The sequence below is a fragment of the Rhinolophus ferrumequinum genome, chromosome 18 (genome assembly GCF_004115265.2).
Source record: "Rhinolophus ferrumequinum isolate MPI-CBG mRhiFer1 chromosome 18, mRhiFer1_v1.p, whole genome shotgun sequence".
Lineage (NCBI taxonomy): Eukaryota > Metazoa > Chordata > Mammalia > Chiroptera > Rhinolophidae > Rhinolophus > Rhinolophus ferrumequinum.
Genome location: NC_046301.1, coordinates 18,952,714 through 18,966,953, shown reverse-complemented (window position 1 = coordinate 18,966,953; position 14,240 = coordinate 18,952,714). Strand labels below are relative to the sequence as shown.

The 14,240-nt window shown below is 44.1% G+C and overlaps 1 protein-coding gene across 10 annotated transcripts in view; it reads left to right on the top strand.

Annotated features, from left to right (window-relative positions):
• Positions 1-4,714, top strand: part of ZNF827 (zinc finger protein 827) — a 154,064-nt gene extending 149,350 nt beyond the window's left edge. For 3 of the 10 annotated variants that reach the window (XM_033134371.1, XM_033134378.1, XM_033134370.1), the window contains one exon: positions 732-4,714. In XM_033134371.1, the coding sequence (XP_032990262.1) occupies positions 732-1,551 (820 nt within the window). In that variant the 3' untranslated portion in view covers positions 1,552-4,714. The remainder of the gene's footprint in view (positions 1-731) is intronic. The other 7 variants (XM_033134377.1, XM_033134369.1, XM_033134372.1 and 4 more) reach the window with 5 other exon arrangements.
• Positions 4,715-14,240: the final 9,526 nt, after the last annotated feature.

Genomic DNA, 14,240 nt, shown 5'->3' with positions numbered 1-14,240 from the left:
ACCCCTCACTGGTAGACAGGCTGGTGGGTGGGCGTCCTTCTCCCATGCCCCCGTCCTGGTCCTCACCTTCCTTCCCTGTGTTGGGGACCAGCGTTGTGAGAGTAGGTGCTATGAGTCCAGCTCTACGTATACACACACACTCTCACACACACAGACACACGCAGGCCTTCTCATCCTAACAGCCTTTCCATAAGCACGATTCTGACCCTACGACTTTCTGTTTGCTGGAGGTAGCTCTCCCCCTGTAAGCTGTTCTTTAAAACTCTTAGCCTTTTCTGCGTGTGCTTGGTGTGGTGCATGAAACGTCGATTCTTTGTGTTGCTCCCATCTAGAGGGGAGGTTGTGAGGTTTAGACCTCTGCTATGTCCGGTTGGGAGTGGGGAGGGCTGGGATGGGCCGGGCGGGGAGGATGGAGGGAAGTAACAGCTAATTCCTCACATTTTCTCTGCTCCCCTTCCTGAGGGTTGGTGTTCGCTCTTCTGGCCAGAAGACCCAGAGTAGGCTGAGCGCATCTCGTCAGAGCGCCTCCTTAGTGGGGATGGCTCTGTCAGCAGAGAGAGCCAAAGAGGGTCATGTTAACCCCCGAGAGGCAGCAGGGCTGGGCTGGGCAGGGGCAGGCCAGGCCTCCGAGTTTGCAGGGTGGCGTAAGGGAAGGCCGGTGAGGAGGGGAGAAGCAGGGCCACGGCAGAACCTGTCTGGCTGACCCTCCCTTTCATTGCTTCCCCCGGCAGGTGCCCATTCTGCATTTATTCCACCAACCGCCCCGCTGCCATGGAGTGCCACCTCAAGACCCACTACAAGATGGAGTACAAGTGCCGGATCTGCCAGACGGTGAAGGCCAACCAGCTGGAGCTGGAGACGCACACCCGGGAGCATCGCCTCGGCAACCACTACAAGTGCGACCAGTGCGGCTACCTGTCCAAGACCGCCAACAAGCTCATCGAGCACGTGCGCGTCCACACCGGGGAGCGGCCCTTCCACTGTGACCAGTGCAGCTACAGCTGCAAGCGCAAGGACAATCTCAACCTGCACAAGAAGCTGAAGCACGCCCCACGCCAGACCTTCAGCTGCGGAGAGTGCCTGTTCAAGACCACACACCCTTTCGTCTTCAGCCGCCACGTCAAGAAGCACCAGAGTGGGGACTGCCCCGAGGAGGACAGGAAGGGCCTGTGTGCAGCCTCCAAGGACCCAGCCGGCGCCGGGGCCCCGCTCCTCGTTGTCGGGAGCTCCCGGAATCTCCTGTCTCCCCTGTCGGTCATGTCCGCCTCCCAGGCTCTGCAGACTGTGGCCCTGTCAGCTGCCCACGGCAGCAGCTCAGAGCCCAACCTGGCACTCAAGTCTTTGGCCTTCAACGGCTCCCCTTTGCGTTTTGACAAGTACCGGAACTCGGATTTTGCCCATCTCATTCCCTTGACAATGTTATACCCCAAGAACCACTTGGATCTCACATTCCACCCTCCCCGACCTCAGACTGCGCCTCCCAGCATCCCCTCACCCAAACACTCCTTCCTCGCCTATCTCGGACTACGAGAAAGAGCAGAGACTGTCTGAGGGCAGCCATGTTCTGTACCAAAAACAAAGAGACAGAGACAAAAAACACACACAAAAAACAAACCCACAAAACTTAAACACAACCCCAGCAGGTGTATGTTGCTGCAAAACCTACAGACCCCCATGGGTCTGAACCACGTGTACTGTATATCTTTAGTAAGGAATAGAGAATTGGCTCTGTGTGTATACCTATTGCATTGACCTGAAAGCTGCTTTATCCAATCTTCAGAGAGGTGACCGACTGCATACATCTACCTTCAGAGGCATGCCTCCCCAGCCACCCTCTCCCACTCTCAGCCCTTCTCCGTACTTTGACCTGAAAAGGAATTTTGTCTTGTTACACCCTAAAGAGAGTGCCCTTAATAGCAATCAGCGCTTGTAAGCTTACATACTGGTGCATTTTGTTTTCTGTTGGGTGAATGGGGTGTGTGGGCGTTTGTGGGTTCTGAAAGCGAAAGCCGTGTGTCGTGTGCCATTGACGTTTCTATTGCACATTCTTCGTACTGGCTTCTTTCACAGCGATGAACATTCATTTCCCTCCTGGGTTGTTCATCCGCTGCAATCTCTCCCCGAGCTCCTTCGTCACCGTCCCTTCTCTATTTTATGGCTACAGAGTGGTAGGGCCTGGTGCTTGCTTCATCGATGAAGGAATGGTAGACAGCCGCAGTACTGCTTGAGATTTCCGACAGAGGGTTGGACAACTTGTGCTCCGATCTTCTCTGGTTATGAAGACATGTGGCAGCAAGAGTCCAATCTGGAAATTTCTTGCAGCACTGCAACCAACATCACAAAACCTAAGTGTGTTTTGTGTGTGTGTCCATACGTACACAACGTGTGTGGTATACACACACAGTGCAAAATTTTTTTTAAGGGCAGATTGTGTATATATATATATATATATATATATATATATATATATATATATATATATGATGTATTAATTCAGTGGTTACCATTTGTTTGCAGGAAAAAAAGATAGTATGAGTGAAAAATTTTATGGTTGATAAATCCAGCCAAGGAGATTAAAAGGGGTTTGGATAAATTCTGGGTATAAATGCTCAGACTAAAAAAAAAGAAACGGCAGTTTTGCACAGTGCTTTGGTCTTGCACTAGTTTTTCTCATCTGCAAAAAATAAAAGGAAGAAAATGTACCTTTTATATGGAACGAGTAGACTGTATGTTTGAAAATTTTGTCACACCCTCGTTGACACATAACCACCCAACAACAAGGTGCTGTTTAGTCCTACGGTTCAGTTTATGCCCCTGAGAAGTTTCCATTGTGTTTGCAGGTCGTCTGACGCTAGCGGTATTCTCCATGTTAGTAATAATTCTGTATTCCATTTTGTTAACGCCTGGTAGATATAACCTGCTAGGAGGCTAACTTTATACTTATTTAAAGCTCTTATTTTGTGGTCATTAAAATGGCAACTTATGTGCAGCACTTTATTGCAGCAAGAAGCAGATGTGTTGGTTGCATAGCCCTTTGCTAATCTTTAGAAGTAATGGGTGATTTCAAAGGAAAAGATTCTTTGGCTGACTGTGTTAATTGCTTGTATTTTTAAGACAACAGAATTTCCACTATGAAACAGGCTGAAAGAGCAGGAAGAAATGTGCTTTGTATAATAATGGGAAGTTTGGGATATAAAAGTTTATATATTATTTATCTATTGAAGAACTGGTGTACAGGAGGAATGCTTTCTTACTGCGTTGCTGTTTTCCATCACATGTTATAATCCTAGAGTTGGGATTTTTTTTTTTTTCCATCTGTTTCATCAGGGGAAAATAAAAGCATCCCTAATTTTTTTTCTCTAGTCAGTTTGCTTCTCTGAAGCCCCCCTCAAAATTGGTACAGTTCTGCAGGAAGCCAGGAGACTGCACCATCTGTCCACAGCACGGCTCCCCCCACATACACACCCACCTTTCTTCCCCCAGACCTAGAGCAGGTGTGCTCCACCTCCCTTTGCCAGTCATCTAGCCCTGCCTGGCAAACCTGTTTACACTAAGGAGATGTCCGTGGGGGCAGGGAGGCTGAGCCAGCTAGAGCGGGCATACCCCGCACCCTCGGTCATTCTCCAGCAGACATTTGTTTTTGGCCATGTTTGAAACGTCATTCAACCTCGCCATGTCAATGTCTCAATAAAAGACACTATAGACAGTTATGGACAATACACTCCAAGAATACCGGACAAATGGGTGGGTCGGTTTTTTTTTAAAGTCTTGTCTTTATCCCCATATAATGGAGAATGTGCCACTTGGCTAAGAATGTGCTTTCAAAATTACAAGTTCAGTGATGACAAGAAAGAGGGCCACGGGGATCCCACCACAGAGGCTGGCAGAAAAGGCAAGTCACACATTAAGCAGCACCAGCAGGTTAAAAACCTGAAAGGGTGGCCCAGACAGGACTACAGATGTCACAGCATGCCGCTTGTGCAATATGAGGTCCCAGGCTGAAACGTTCAAGATCGAGAGGGATGTTGGAAGGAGACGTTTACTGCTCAAACGCCATGCATTCAACTGCTTGCCACTGAACTTGTATTTGAATGACTTAGTTTTGCTTCATGGAATTGGGCAACTTTTTTAGCACTTTGGAAAGCGTCATCAACCTTTCTGGTAAATTATAAAAGTTTTCTGAGTGAGAAAAGGTGTGTTTGGAGTTTGTTTGACTTTTTATATTATTATTGTTGTTATTAATAAAGAAAAAAACTCTACAGCATTTTTCAGACTCCACTGAGATAATATGTACCCCTGAATTTGGTTTGCAGTTTGATACTCAGGGAAGGATGTATTCCATAGATATCCTTTCCGTGTAAAACACTAATGTCTTTGAGAAATTCACCTGCCAACTAACTTTCAAGTCTGTTTTCACTATGCATTCTTCAATGAAAGCTAGCTTATTTTTCCATATAGTAATGCAGTTAGTTTTCTCAGCACTTTCTTTCTTCTGTCCTTTTTTTAACCCCTCATATTATGTTCAGATGATCATACTGTCAAGGTTTGTGTACATTACTGAAAATTTGTATTGTATAAAGCTTTTTGCATTACAAGGCTGTACAGGGTCATTTTGACAGTAACTGGTATATTCCTTTGCATCTTATGTTGCATTGCCAATTTCTAGTGTATCCAGTTTGGAAGTATAATATACTCTAATTAAAAAAAAAAAAAGGTTGGCTATACTCTTGTTTCTTTTTCTTTCTTGGTTGCCATCCTTGACCCCTGATTAGACTCAGGGTTTGGTTTGTCTTGCTTTGTTCTGATTTTTTTTTTACTTTTCAGTGTATTTTACATAAGGTTAGAAAATGCCCAGGACTAGTTAGAACTGTTGTAAAATGCAAGTCTCGAACAGCCATGGTACGATGCAAACTGTTGTGTGTAAGTCATCGATAGCCATTCAGGTTGCCAGCACAGCCATCATTCAGCACAAGTGCAGGCCGGCTCCTTCCTGAAATTACTTCGTGACATTTGAAAGTGTTTACCAGACTTATCCTCACCTACTTCACATCACTTTACTGACCCCATAGCCAAAAAAAGGAGGGGGAACCTGACTAATTCCATTTATTTTAATGAAGTTTGACAACTATGAGATTTTAATAAGGAGGAAAATGGTATGTTTTGTAAACTAAATAATCTATCCAAATGCAAGCAATAGCTCACCATTCAAAAGAAGGTACCAAAGAAAGAAACTGAGACCAAAAGGACGGAGAGAGGAAAGGCGCACTAAGTTAAAACAATTTTTTAAAATCCATTTTAAAGTTCTATCTGATAGAGACTTTCCCTATGAATCTGATGGTTGATAAAAAAAAGATAAAGCAGCAAAAGAGAATGTTTTGCCTGGTTCACAACTTGCATGCTTATAAATGTCCTTTGCTCATTGCAAGAATTATGAACTGCTTCATTCTAACATTGAAAAAAAAATTTTTACTTTTTATAAAGTTAGACAATGTCGGAGAAGCCACTTTGAGAATGACCAGTCAGTAATCAGACACTATTTTCCCCTTCATTTTTTTCATCCAATAGCTATTTTTATGTGATTGAATCAAACTCTCTCACTTGATTCAAATACCAGCCTTGTTTTGGGGTGGCTAACATTTATTGAAAAATATTAAAACAAGTCAGACTTCCTTGCTTGTTGCTAGCACTAGAGGCAGGAGTGGCTTCTCATTTTCTATACATTTTATTCCCCTGAAGATTTCACACCTACATCACATTTTCCCTGTCGTTGAAAAAAGCCAGAAATACAAAGAAAATAATCAGTTTGCTAATCCTCTCCTGTGAATGGGTTCCAGTGACCTCGAGGAATGGCCGGGATCGGAGCCACGCGTGACAGAACACACCATATTCTCTTCCATCGTCACTTCCCTAGACACAGCACTACATGTGGACCGGGGCATCTCCAAGCCAGTACTGTGCCCCTGTTTGAACTTAATCCAAGATCATGCATAACCTTTCCCTCCTCTCATGTTAAATATATTTTAAGCTGAGACTCAAGGCCATGTTTTCTATAATGTGTCTATGGCTGATTGGCTCCATTTGGGGCCACTGAAAACTCCCTGACCACTTAACAGAGCTGCAACACTGATCGCAGGGGAACAAGGAGAAATAGCAAGACGTGAGGGGCCCATACATCTCCTTACCCACAGTCAGAAGCATCACGTTAGAACTCTTGCCTGCCAGAGGGCACGGGGTGCTCGTGAACGACTGGAAGGGAAAGGCACATCTCACTAGTTGCCAAAACAGAAATAAAGTCACGGTGGTGCTTTCAATCCATGAGGAAGAAGGAGCAAGAGGAGCCCAGTACATCTAAATGGGTCAGGAGGGAAGGAAGGGGATAGCAGCCGAGTGATTCCATCCGTGCTTCCAGAAGATAGAGCATGTGAAACAGAGCCTTCCCAAGAGTGCCTTGGAACCTGTGAGCAAAATCACAGGGTAGAAGACGAGACTCCATTCTAAGAGTCATCAACCACAAGAATTTAAGGGATTCCAGCCAACATTCTTACTTGTATCACACTCACAAAATGAGGTTTATTGTGCAAATAACTACGATTAACTAAGAAAGCAAATGTCCCTAAAGCAGGCTCTGGGGTAAACTGCGGTGACCCTGGGGGCCAGGAGGCCCATTCTACCTCGTCCAGAGTCTGAATGGTCTCAGGTTAGCAATCGAGACCTCTTCAGCAGACCTCCCAATTCTTTCCTGAGAGCTGGATCTGTAAAACAGGAAAATGTAAACCCCCACATTCGTAGGAGCTGCACCGGGAGAGGAAATCCATTGCTGTATTCCCTTGGAATTCCTTTTTAATAGAGTGAAGGTAAATATTAGTGAATTCGTTTTCAATAGATTTATAGATCTAGAGCAGCGAATGTACCTCAATTCATACTTCAAAATTATTTTCCCCTACACCAGTCCTACAGGTGGCTTTCTACCCTGTTTAGTGAGAATATCTGGATTACAGATGATGGTTTCCAACCATGACGGACATTACCATGGAGTCAGATCACCTGAGTTTGAAGCCTGGCTTGGCAGCAACTTTAAAAAAGAGAGGTTGAACTAGATGACCTCTGAGACCCTTTTCCACCTAACAGATAACACACAATAATATATAGTAAGCCCTCACTTAACCTCATTGATAGGTTCTGCGACTTTAAGTAAAAAGATATATAGTGAAACCATTTTACCATAGACTAACCGAAACAAGAGTTAAGTTCCCATGGCATCTCATCAACATTATAACACAGTGACATACAACGTTACAACATTATTCGAGGACCTGCTGTACTAAGACTGACTCTTTCTAAACAAGCAAAACCTGCCTTTTGAAGCAGAGTGGTCACAAAGCAGAACCCTTGCAAAGCAGTTATAGCAAAAATGGCACCTCAACGTTTTCAAGCCACAGCAGATTGAAGGGAGGGAAAAAAAAATGGCTAAAAATATTTGTCTGCCCACTTGAGAGTTTGGGAAGTCTAAAATTTTTTTCTTCTCAATAAACACTAACTCGTCATACTTGGATTGCCTGCAGACATCTTGAGGGTGGCTGAAACACAGTTTACCAAACGAGGGGCACTTAATCTGGTGCGATGAGTTGGGGGGCAGCCCGATGGACATGGGAAGGTTTCACCCTGCCCATCTTGATCTCTGATGCTGCCCCCTCCTTTTCCCACCACCCGACTGTTTCCAACTTCCTTCAGGTGACTGCAGTTGTGACCACTGAGAACTCTGCCGACCACGTTTGAAATATTTTCTGTAGAAGAGCAAATGATTTCTTTTAACAGGCAATAAAAGACATTTCAGTTTTAATATAAGGAAAGAATATACTAAATATTTTTATTCAGCCACTTGTTTGAAAGAGACTCAGCCTGAGAACTCTAAGTGCATGAACGCTCCCAGTCACTTCCCTTGGATGGAAAGGCTCCATGTGTTTGCAGAGACACAGGGAAATAACTGATCGTCTCCGTCATCAGACAAGTGAAGCCGGGAGAGTAAACACGGGGCTGAGACCAGGGAAACTTACCTGGCCATCCTCTGCCCTGAACATAGAGTTCCATCCAAACCATTCCAGAATGGCCAGTGTCTTTCTAGTCTTACAGATTTCTAGATAGGAGATGCCGTCATCTCCTTGGCTTTAGTGTTCTCTTAGTTTTATTTTAACTGCAAGGAGCAGTCCACAGACTTTTCAGTGTGTGTTATAAAGAACCACTAAGCCCCTGTCCCCCTTATGTCCCACTTCCAACAGAATGTCCGTTAGAACATTCTCCATACAGTTGGTTTGATCAGCATTTATAATCTCAGTCTGTCTATCTGTCTATCTGTGTATCTATCTAGCTATCTAGCTATCATCTATATCATCTATTTTCTGGGTTTCCCTAAAAAGCCGGACCCTGAGATTTATTTTAGAAAGCAATTCCAGAAACAAAAGTGGTGAACTAGAAAGAGTGAAGCAAGGAAAAAGGGAAAGCCAACCCCAGGCCACACTGGCAGCTATTCATTGCTGTGAACTGGGGTGCAGCCCCTCTGACACCCCCACAAGGAGATGTGTAAATGTACCTCAGAATCCACAGCCCAAGAGACAGAGGGAAGAAGAGGCTAGAGTGGCCCCAGAGAGTGTTAACTCCCTGGCACTTCCAGGTTTGCCCATGATTTAGAGTGACTGAGTACTTTCCCACAGGCAGCCACAGAGATGGCAAAGAAGCCAATGGTGCAGAAAGCACAAGATGCGTGGGGAAGCTGAGGTGAGGTGCTGTCAACGACGCACGCCTGACCGTAGCTGGTTGTTACAGTAAAGGCTGGAGGAAGAAGTTTGTAAAACGGGGAACAACAGGGTTCCGATAAAATGATCATATTTGGCATGAATGTTGCCACCGCTGTGCCTCTAAACCAATGTTGGCTATGCGTCCAACCTACTGAGTTCGCTCGAAGCTCTTCTCCTTTGCCCCAGTGGGAGTTGGGCACAGCCAGTAGCAGTTTGGGGTCATGATGCTAAGGGATGGAAGAGGCGACAGATGAGAAGCAGGTAAAGGCTCTCTCATCCATATGGCCGAGTCTACGTAGAGCCCTCCCTTCCTTGGCGTTTGCTTCTTGAATTCCCAAATGGGATTGAGCTCTTCTAGGACTCCGTTACAGGGAAGTCGCAAGTCCATTCCATGGCCTGCCTCGGAGCTCAGAGACACCCCTTGACTCGGGAAAGCCACACGAGAGCCCAAATGAGGCCAGAGAGGAGCCTCCCCAGGCTCTGAGGTCAGCCTCAAGCCCAAGTAAAAGGCATCCTGGTGGTTCTCAAATGTCCTAACTTACCATAAATGGGGGTCCGACGAGGGGTTAGCAGCCAGACCTCAGCTACAGGCTACATTTGCCTGGCATTTTCTTTGTACATATATATGTCCCTCAGGAACCAGGGGCTAACCAGGGTAGTCAGTATCTGTCCTCGTGGAAAACAGCTGATTGAAAATTGAAATATTCCAGATATAAGTTATCCCTGTTTTTTCCATCTCTAACCCACAACTAGCAGTCCTTTTACTAATGGAAGATTGGGCTAAGCATGGACTGATGGATGGTTACATAGAAACATCAAATATATATATATATATATATATATATATATATATATATATATATACACACACACACACATATATATGTGTGTATATATATGCATAGAGTACATACATAGTATAGATATAAACAAGGTCGATATGCATTTATGGGAGAGCATCCAGAAGGAAGGCCATGAATTTTATTCTGGGAGTCACAATATTAAAAGATAATATTTTTCCTGTTTCCTTTGTGCTGCTGAAAATACAGGTTGATGAAAGAGTAACATATGAAAACAGTAATTCAGGGTCAAAAAAATTTCATCAATGAGAATACCCCCTGCCCACTGTCTCTAGAATGAAATCGATGGGCAGAGCCATGTGTCATCACCAGGCCATCAGTCAGGGGCCCATCCCCATGGCATCAGACAACAGACATACCAACAGCAATAGCTAAATAGTCAGGAGCAGTGGTTACACACAGAGGCCATGCATCTTTTTCAATGGGCAGAATAATTAAATTTCCTGCTGATGAAGGACTTCACAATTTGGCTTCTCTGCCTATGAATGAGGTTAAATTGTGTACAAGCATGAGTCTGTCTCCCAGGATCCTGTCTTTAAATATGGGCCCTTCACATTACCCATAATCCAGTGCTTCCCTCATTATTATTCTCCACACCTATTCTTCACAACCCACAGTTCCCATCCCACGTGGCCATGATCTAAAGCAAGTTCAAGTCTATCCGATCGATCACTTCTCCCCCACAGACTCCCCTTCCATTCTAACCTTAACCAATTTCTCTCTCTCTTTTTCATTTATTATTTAATGAGTGACAAATATGTGGAAAGTCATAGGCTACTAGCTGGTAAGCAATGAAAATAAGATACATTTCCTAGCTTTAAGTAGTTTACAAATCAACAGAAGAAATGCATGTTTAAATAAATGCATTGCACTACCAGGAAAAACACACACAAATTGCTGTGGAGATACTGAATAAAGAGCTACTAATTCCAACTAAGTAGGGGGGGGCTTTCCGGGGGTGTAGCAGGCAAACTGTAATCTAAAAGGGTGAGTAGGATTTTCACAGACAGAAAAAGTGGGGCGGGCATTCCAGATTGAGAGAACAGCTTGAGAAAAGGCAAGAAGGTGAGAAATTGCATGGTGGGTTCTGTTGTGCTAGAAGATGATAATGAAACCAAACAAAGCCAGCTTGTGTGGGGTTTCGAATCCCTTGTTAAGGAGACTGGATGTCTAAACCACTCTGTAGTTAATCAGAGCTAAGAAAAATTTTGAGTAGGAGAATGGCATGATCTGACCCTGTGTTTTCGGAAGATGATTCTAGCAGCGCTACCAAAGGAAGACTCGAAAGACAGAAAAGACTGAGAGATGTGATATGTTCAAAATGTCCTAACCTGAAGCTATCATCTTCTTCCTCAAATCTGCCCCTTATCCATATATTTCTTAGCCCAGTAAAGGCTAACCCACCCTCCAAGTTACCCAAACTATAAAACTAAGGCTCAACTTTGCCCCCTTCTATCTCTCCTCCTCCTTTCTCTTCACTTTCTTTGGGTAGCTAATCCATCCGAGCCCTGTTTCTTTTGTCTGCCATGTATTTGATGAATCCGCCTCGTCTTTCCACGCCGAACACCCTGGTACAGGTTCTCTGCATCCTTACCAGGCGTCTCACAATAGCTTCCTGTCTGAATTGGACATTCTTGTGTAGAAAGGATTGTGGAAAATGCATTCCAGAGCTCGGAAGAAAGTTCGTGATCAGACTTGTAGAAACAAAGATGATATGTGGAGCCAGTGGAGTGGGTGATCACACCACGGTGGCGAATAGCACCGGAGACAAGAACAAGGGCACCAAAGACAAGACCTTTGGAGAGGCCAGCTTTAATGGAGAAGGTGGAGGAGGCAACACAGGAGACGGAGAAGAAACAATCTGAGAGGCCGTCGGCAAGCACCACCCTGTTAGGTGAAAGGATTTACGTGGAATTGTAAGAAGGATGAATAGGGTGGTCTTGGTGGTCTTTAAGGTCCAGTTTCAGTGACAGGTTGCAGGTGGGAACCAAATTCCAATAAGAATGAACTGCTAGCAAGGAGCTGGTGACAAGGAAAAAAAGTCTACTCTTGTATTAAGTTTGGTAGTGTGAGAAAAAGAAAAAATCATGCCTCGCCAAAGGATGCCAAATCTTCCATTTCCTCTCAGAGAAATCTAACCTTTTCTCATTCCTCTTTCACATTCCTTCAAAGAGGAGAAGCATAAGCTACTGACATTACAATCCCCAACCACACTCCAAACCAATTCTCCATATCCCTTTTGGTGTAACTCATCCTTGGAAGCACCTTAGTCTGTCTTCACATCATCCCTGCTACTGATGTCTGCCTGGACCTGTTTCTTTAGCCAAAGACATCCGCAAGAAACACACTGCATGGATAAAATTCAGTAGCACCTATCCCAAATACAAGAGTCTAGAGAATTGCAAAAAAAATGGTCAAGGCATGGAAAGTCACTCTCACGACACTTCTACTGTGGTCAGATTTATAAAATAAGGATTCTAGTGTGGAAATGTGAAGACTTAGAAGGGAATATGACAGGCCTCTAGAAAAACATCTTCGATATGGCCAGAGCGCACAGGCTCAGTGACCGAATTCCAGAATATTAGATCTGGGGGGTAAATCTTGACGCTTGAAAGAGGTTGTTCATGTAGGAGTGCTGGTCTCCTGCTACTCTGATCGTCCCTTTCTGATGCGAACCTCACCTTGGCTTTCAACCCCTTCTAGGGGGCACACCGCTTCAGCTGGGAGAAAGAGCTACAGCTCAGCTGTCCGGCCCACGCTTGCTGCCGCCTCACTGACAGGAAAAAAATAACCCTCATCAGACATAATGGAAAAAAAAGGGACTGTGTTTTATGAGATAGAAATGAAATAATCTGCTTTTTATTAAATCGCATGAGAAAGTTATTAATTCATGCCAGAAACACAAATGTAAACATTATCATATTGAAAGCATTTATTCTGAAGGAGACCATCTGGCAGAGCCTCGCAGACCACACTTTGAGAAGCAAAGAGTATGTGTCACCATGCCAGGCTCTTCCATGAAAGCAGCAAATCCAGAGGAAGTGAAAATGTAAGGGGAGTACTTTGTAGTAATGACATCTGCTAGATACGTGTCACATGTCTCTCTAGAGGTGGGCCTGCTTTTACAAATGCTGTTATATGAAAACGTAAAATTTCAAAACAAGGGGTGGTTATCATTTCAGAATCTCTCCCTTTAAAAATGGACCCTTTCCTTGGGCACCAAATTCCAGAAGGGTCTTTACAGACAAATGCATGGAGCATTAATTGTTTAACATAAAGGTTGGAGGGAAGATGAAAGAGAATGTAGGAAATCTAAAGAGTTAGGAGCCACAGTCAATGACAGAGTAACCAAAATTAAAAATACATGATCTTGAAATTATAAACACGTGGGTCGTCGCTTTTTTTTAATAAAATGCAGTTATAAAAACCTCACACTTACATTTTTTTTTTTTTTTTTGCAGAAAGACACGGATATATACAATTTGGAAAGCACGTCGCCCTCTCTGGGGATGGATGGGGCACTGGTTACACACACAAAGTAGAAGAAATCTTGCTTTCCAGAGAAAAAGACATGCGGACACAACTTGAAGAAATGCCCGATTCCTTCAGGAGCCACATAAACTCTTTGCACCTGGCTGCCGTACATTTTCAGAGTTTGTATGCATCTTCTGTCTCCGTTTGCTCAGAGATGCTGGTGTGGGCTGAATATCAGTTCTGTGTTTGAGCCTTTCCCAAATCTCTCTCCTCTGTGTCACACATCAACTCCAGTGAGTGGATATAGAACATCCATGGAACAAATTCCTCAGTCTAGACAAGGGGAGGTCAGCAGAGCTTCATTCCCTTCTTGGTCAAATTCAAGACAGTCAGACATCCACCTACTGAAATATAATCACTATGCATGCAGTCATCTGAAAAGGGCCACATTACGTGCACATCAAAATGGTATTAATATGACATCCAACTTGCTCAGGCACGTCTCAAACTCTAGTAAGCATAGCAGCAGCTATCACCTAGGAGCTCAGTGTTTGTCCGGGGCATTGGGGCCGCAGCTACTCATGCCCTAATTACCATTTAGGTAGGAAAGTAATTCAGATCATACAGACTGCACGTTTACTGTCTCTTCATATCAAACATTTTAACGTGTATATTAAAAGAGGAAGAAACAGCCCTTTCTTATGCAATCCAAATCTCCTAGGAGAATTTGGGCCCTCAATGATTACTCCTATATTCCTCATACTTTTAAAAGTTGAATAACTATCTCTCATACTTTTTAAAAGGTAATACATGCGCACAATAAAATCAAAACTGATTCAATGATTATGTGTCAAGACAAAGAACTTCATTTTGTTTGCATCTTCTGCCTTCATTTGGTCAGAGATGCTATTGCGGGTTGAATGTTCCCAAATATCTCTCCTCTGTGCCACATATCAACTCCAGTGGATCCGAGAGAATCTACAGACGTAATTGCTCAGTCTGGAGTAGTAAGCATCCTGGGAGGCTGTCACCCTTCAAACACCAGATCCTAAGCCAAGCGTCCTGACCTGCTACAAGCTTGGTCACTATGCCGTCTTCTCTGTCCAAAGCTATA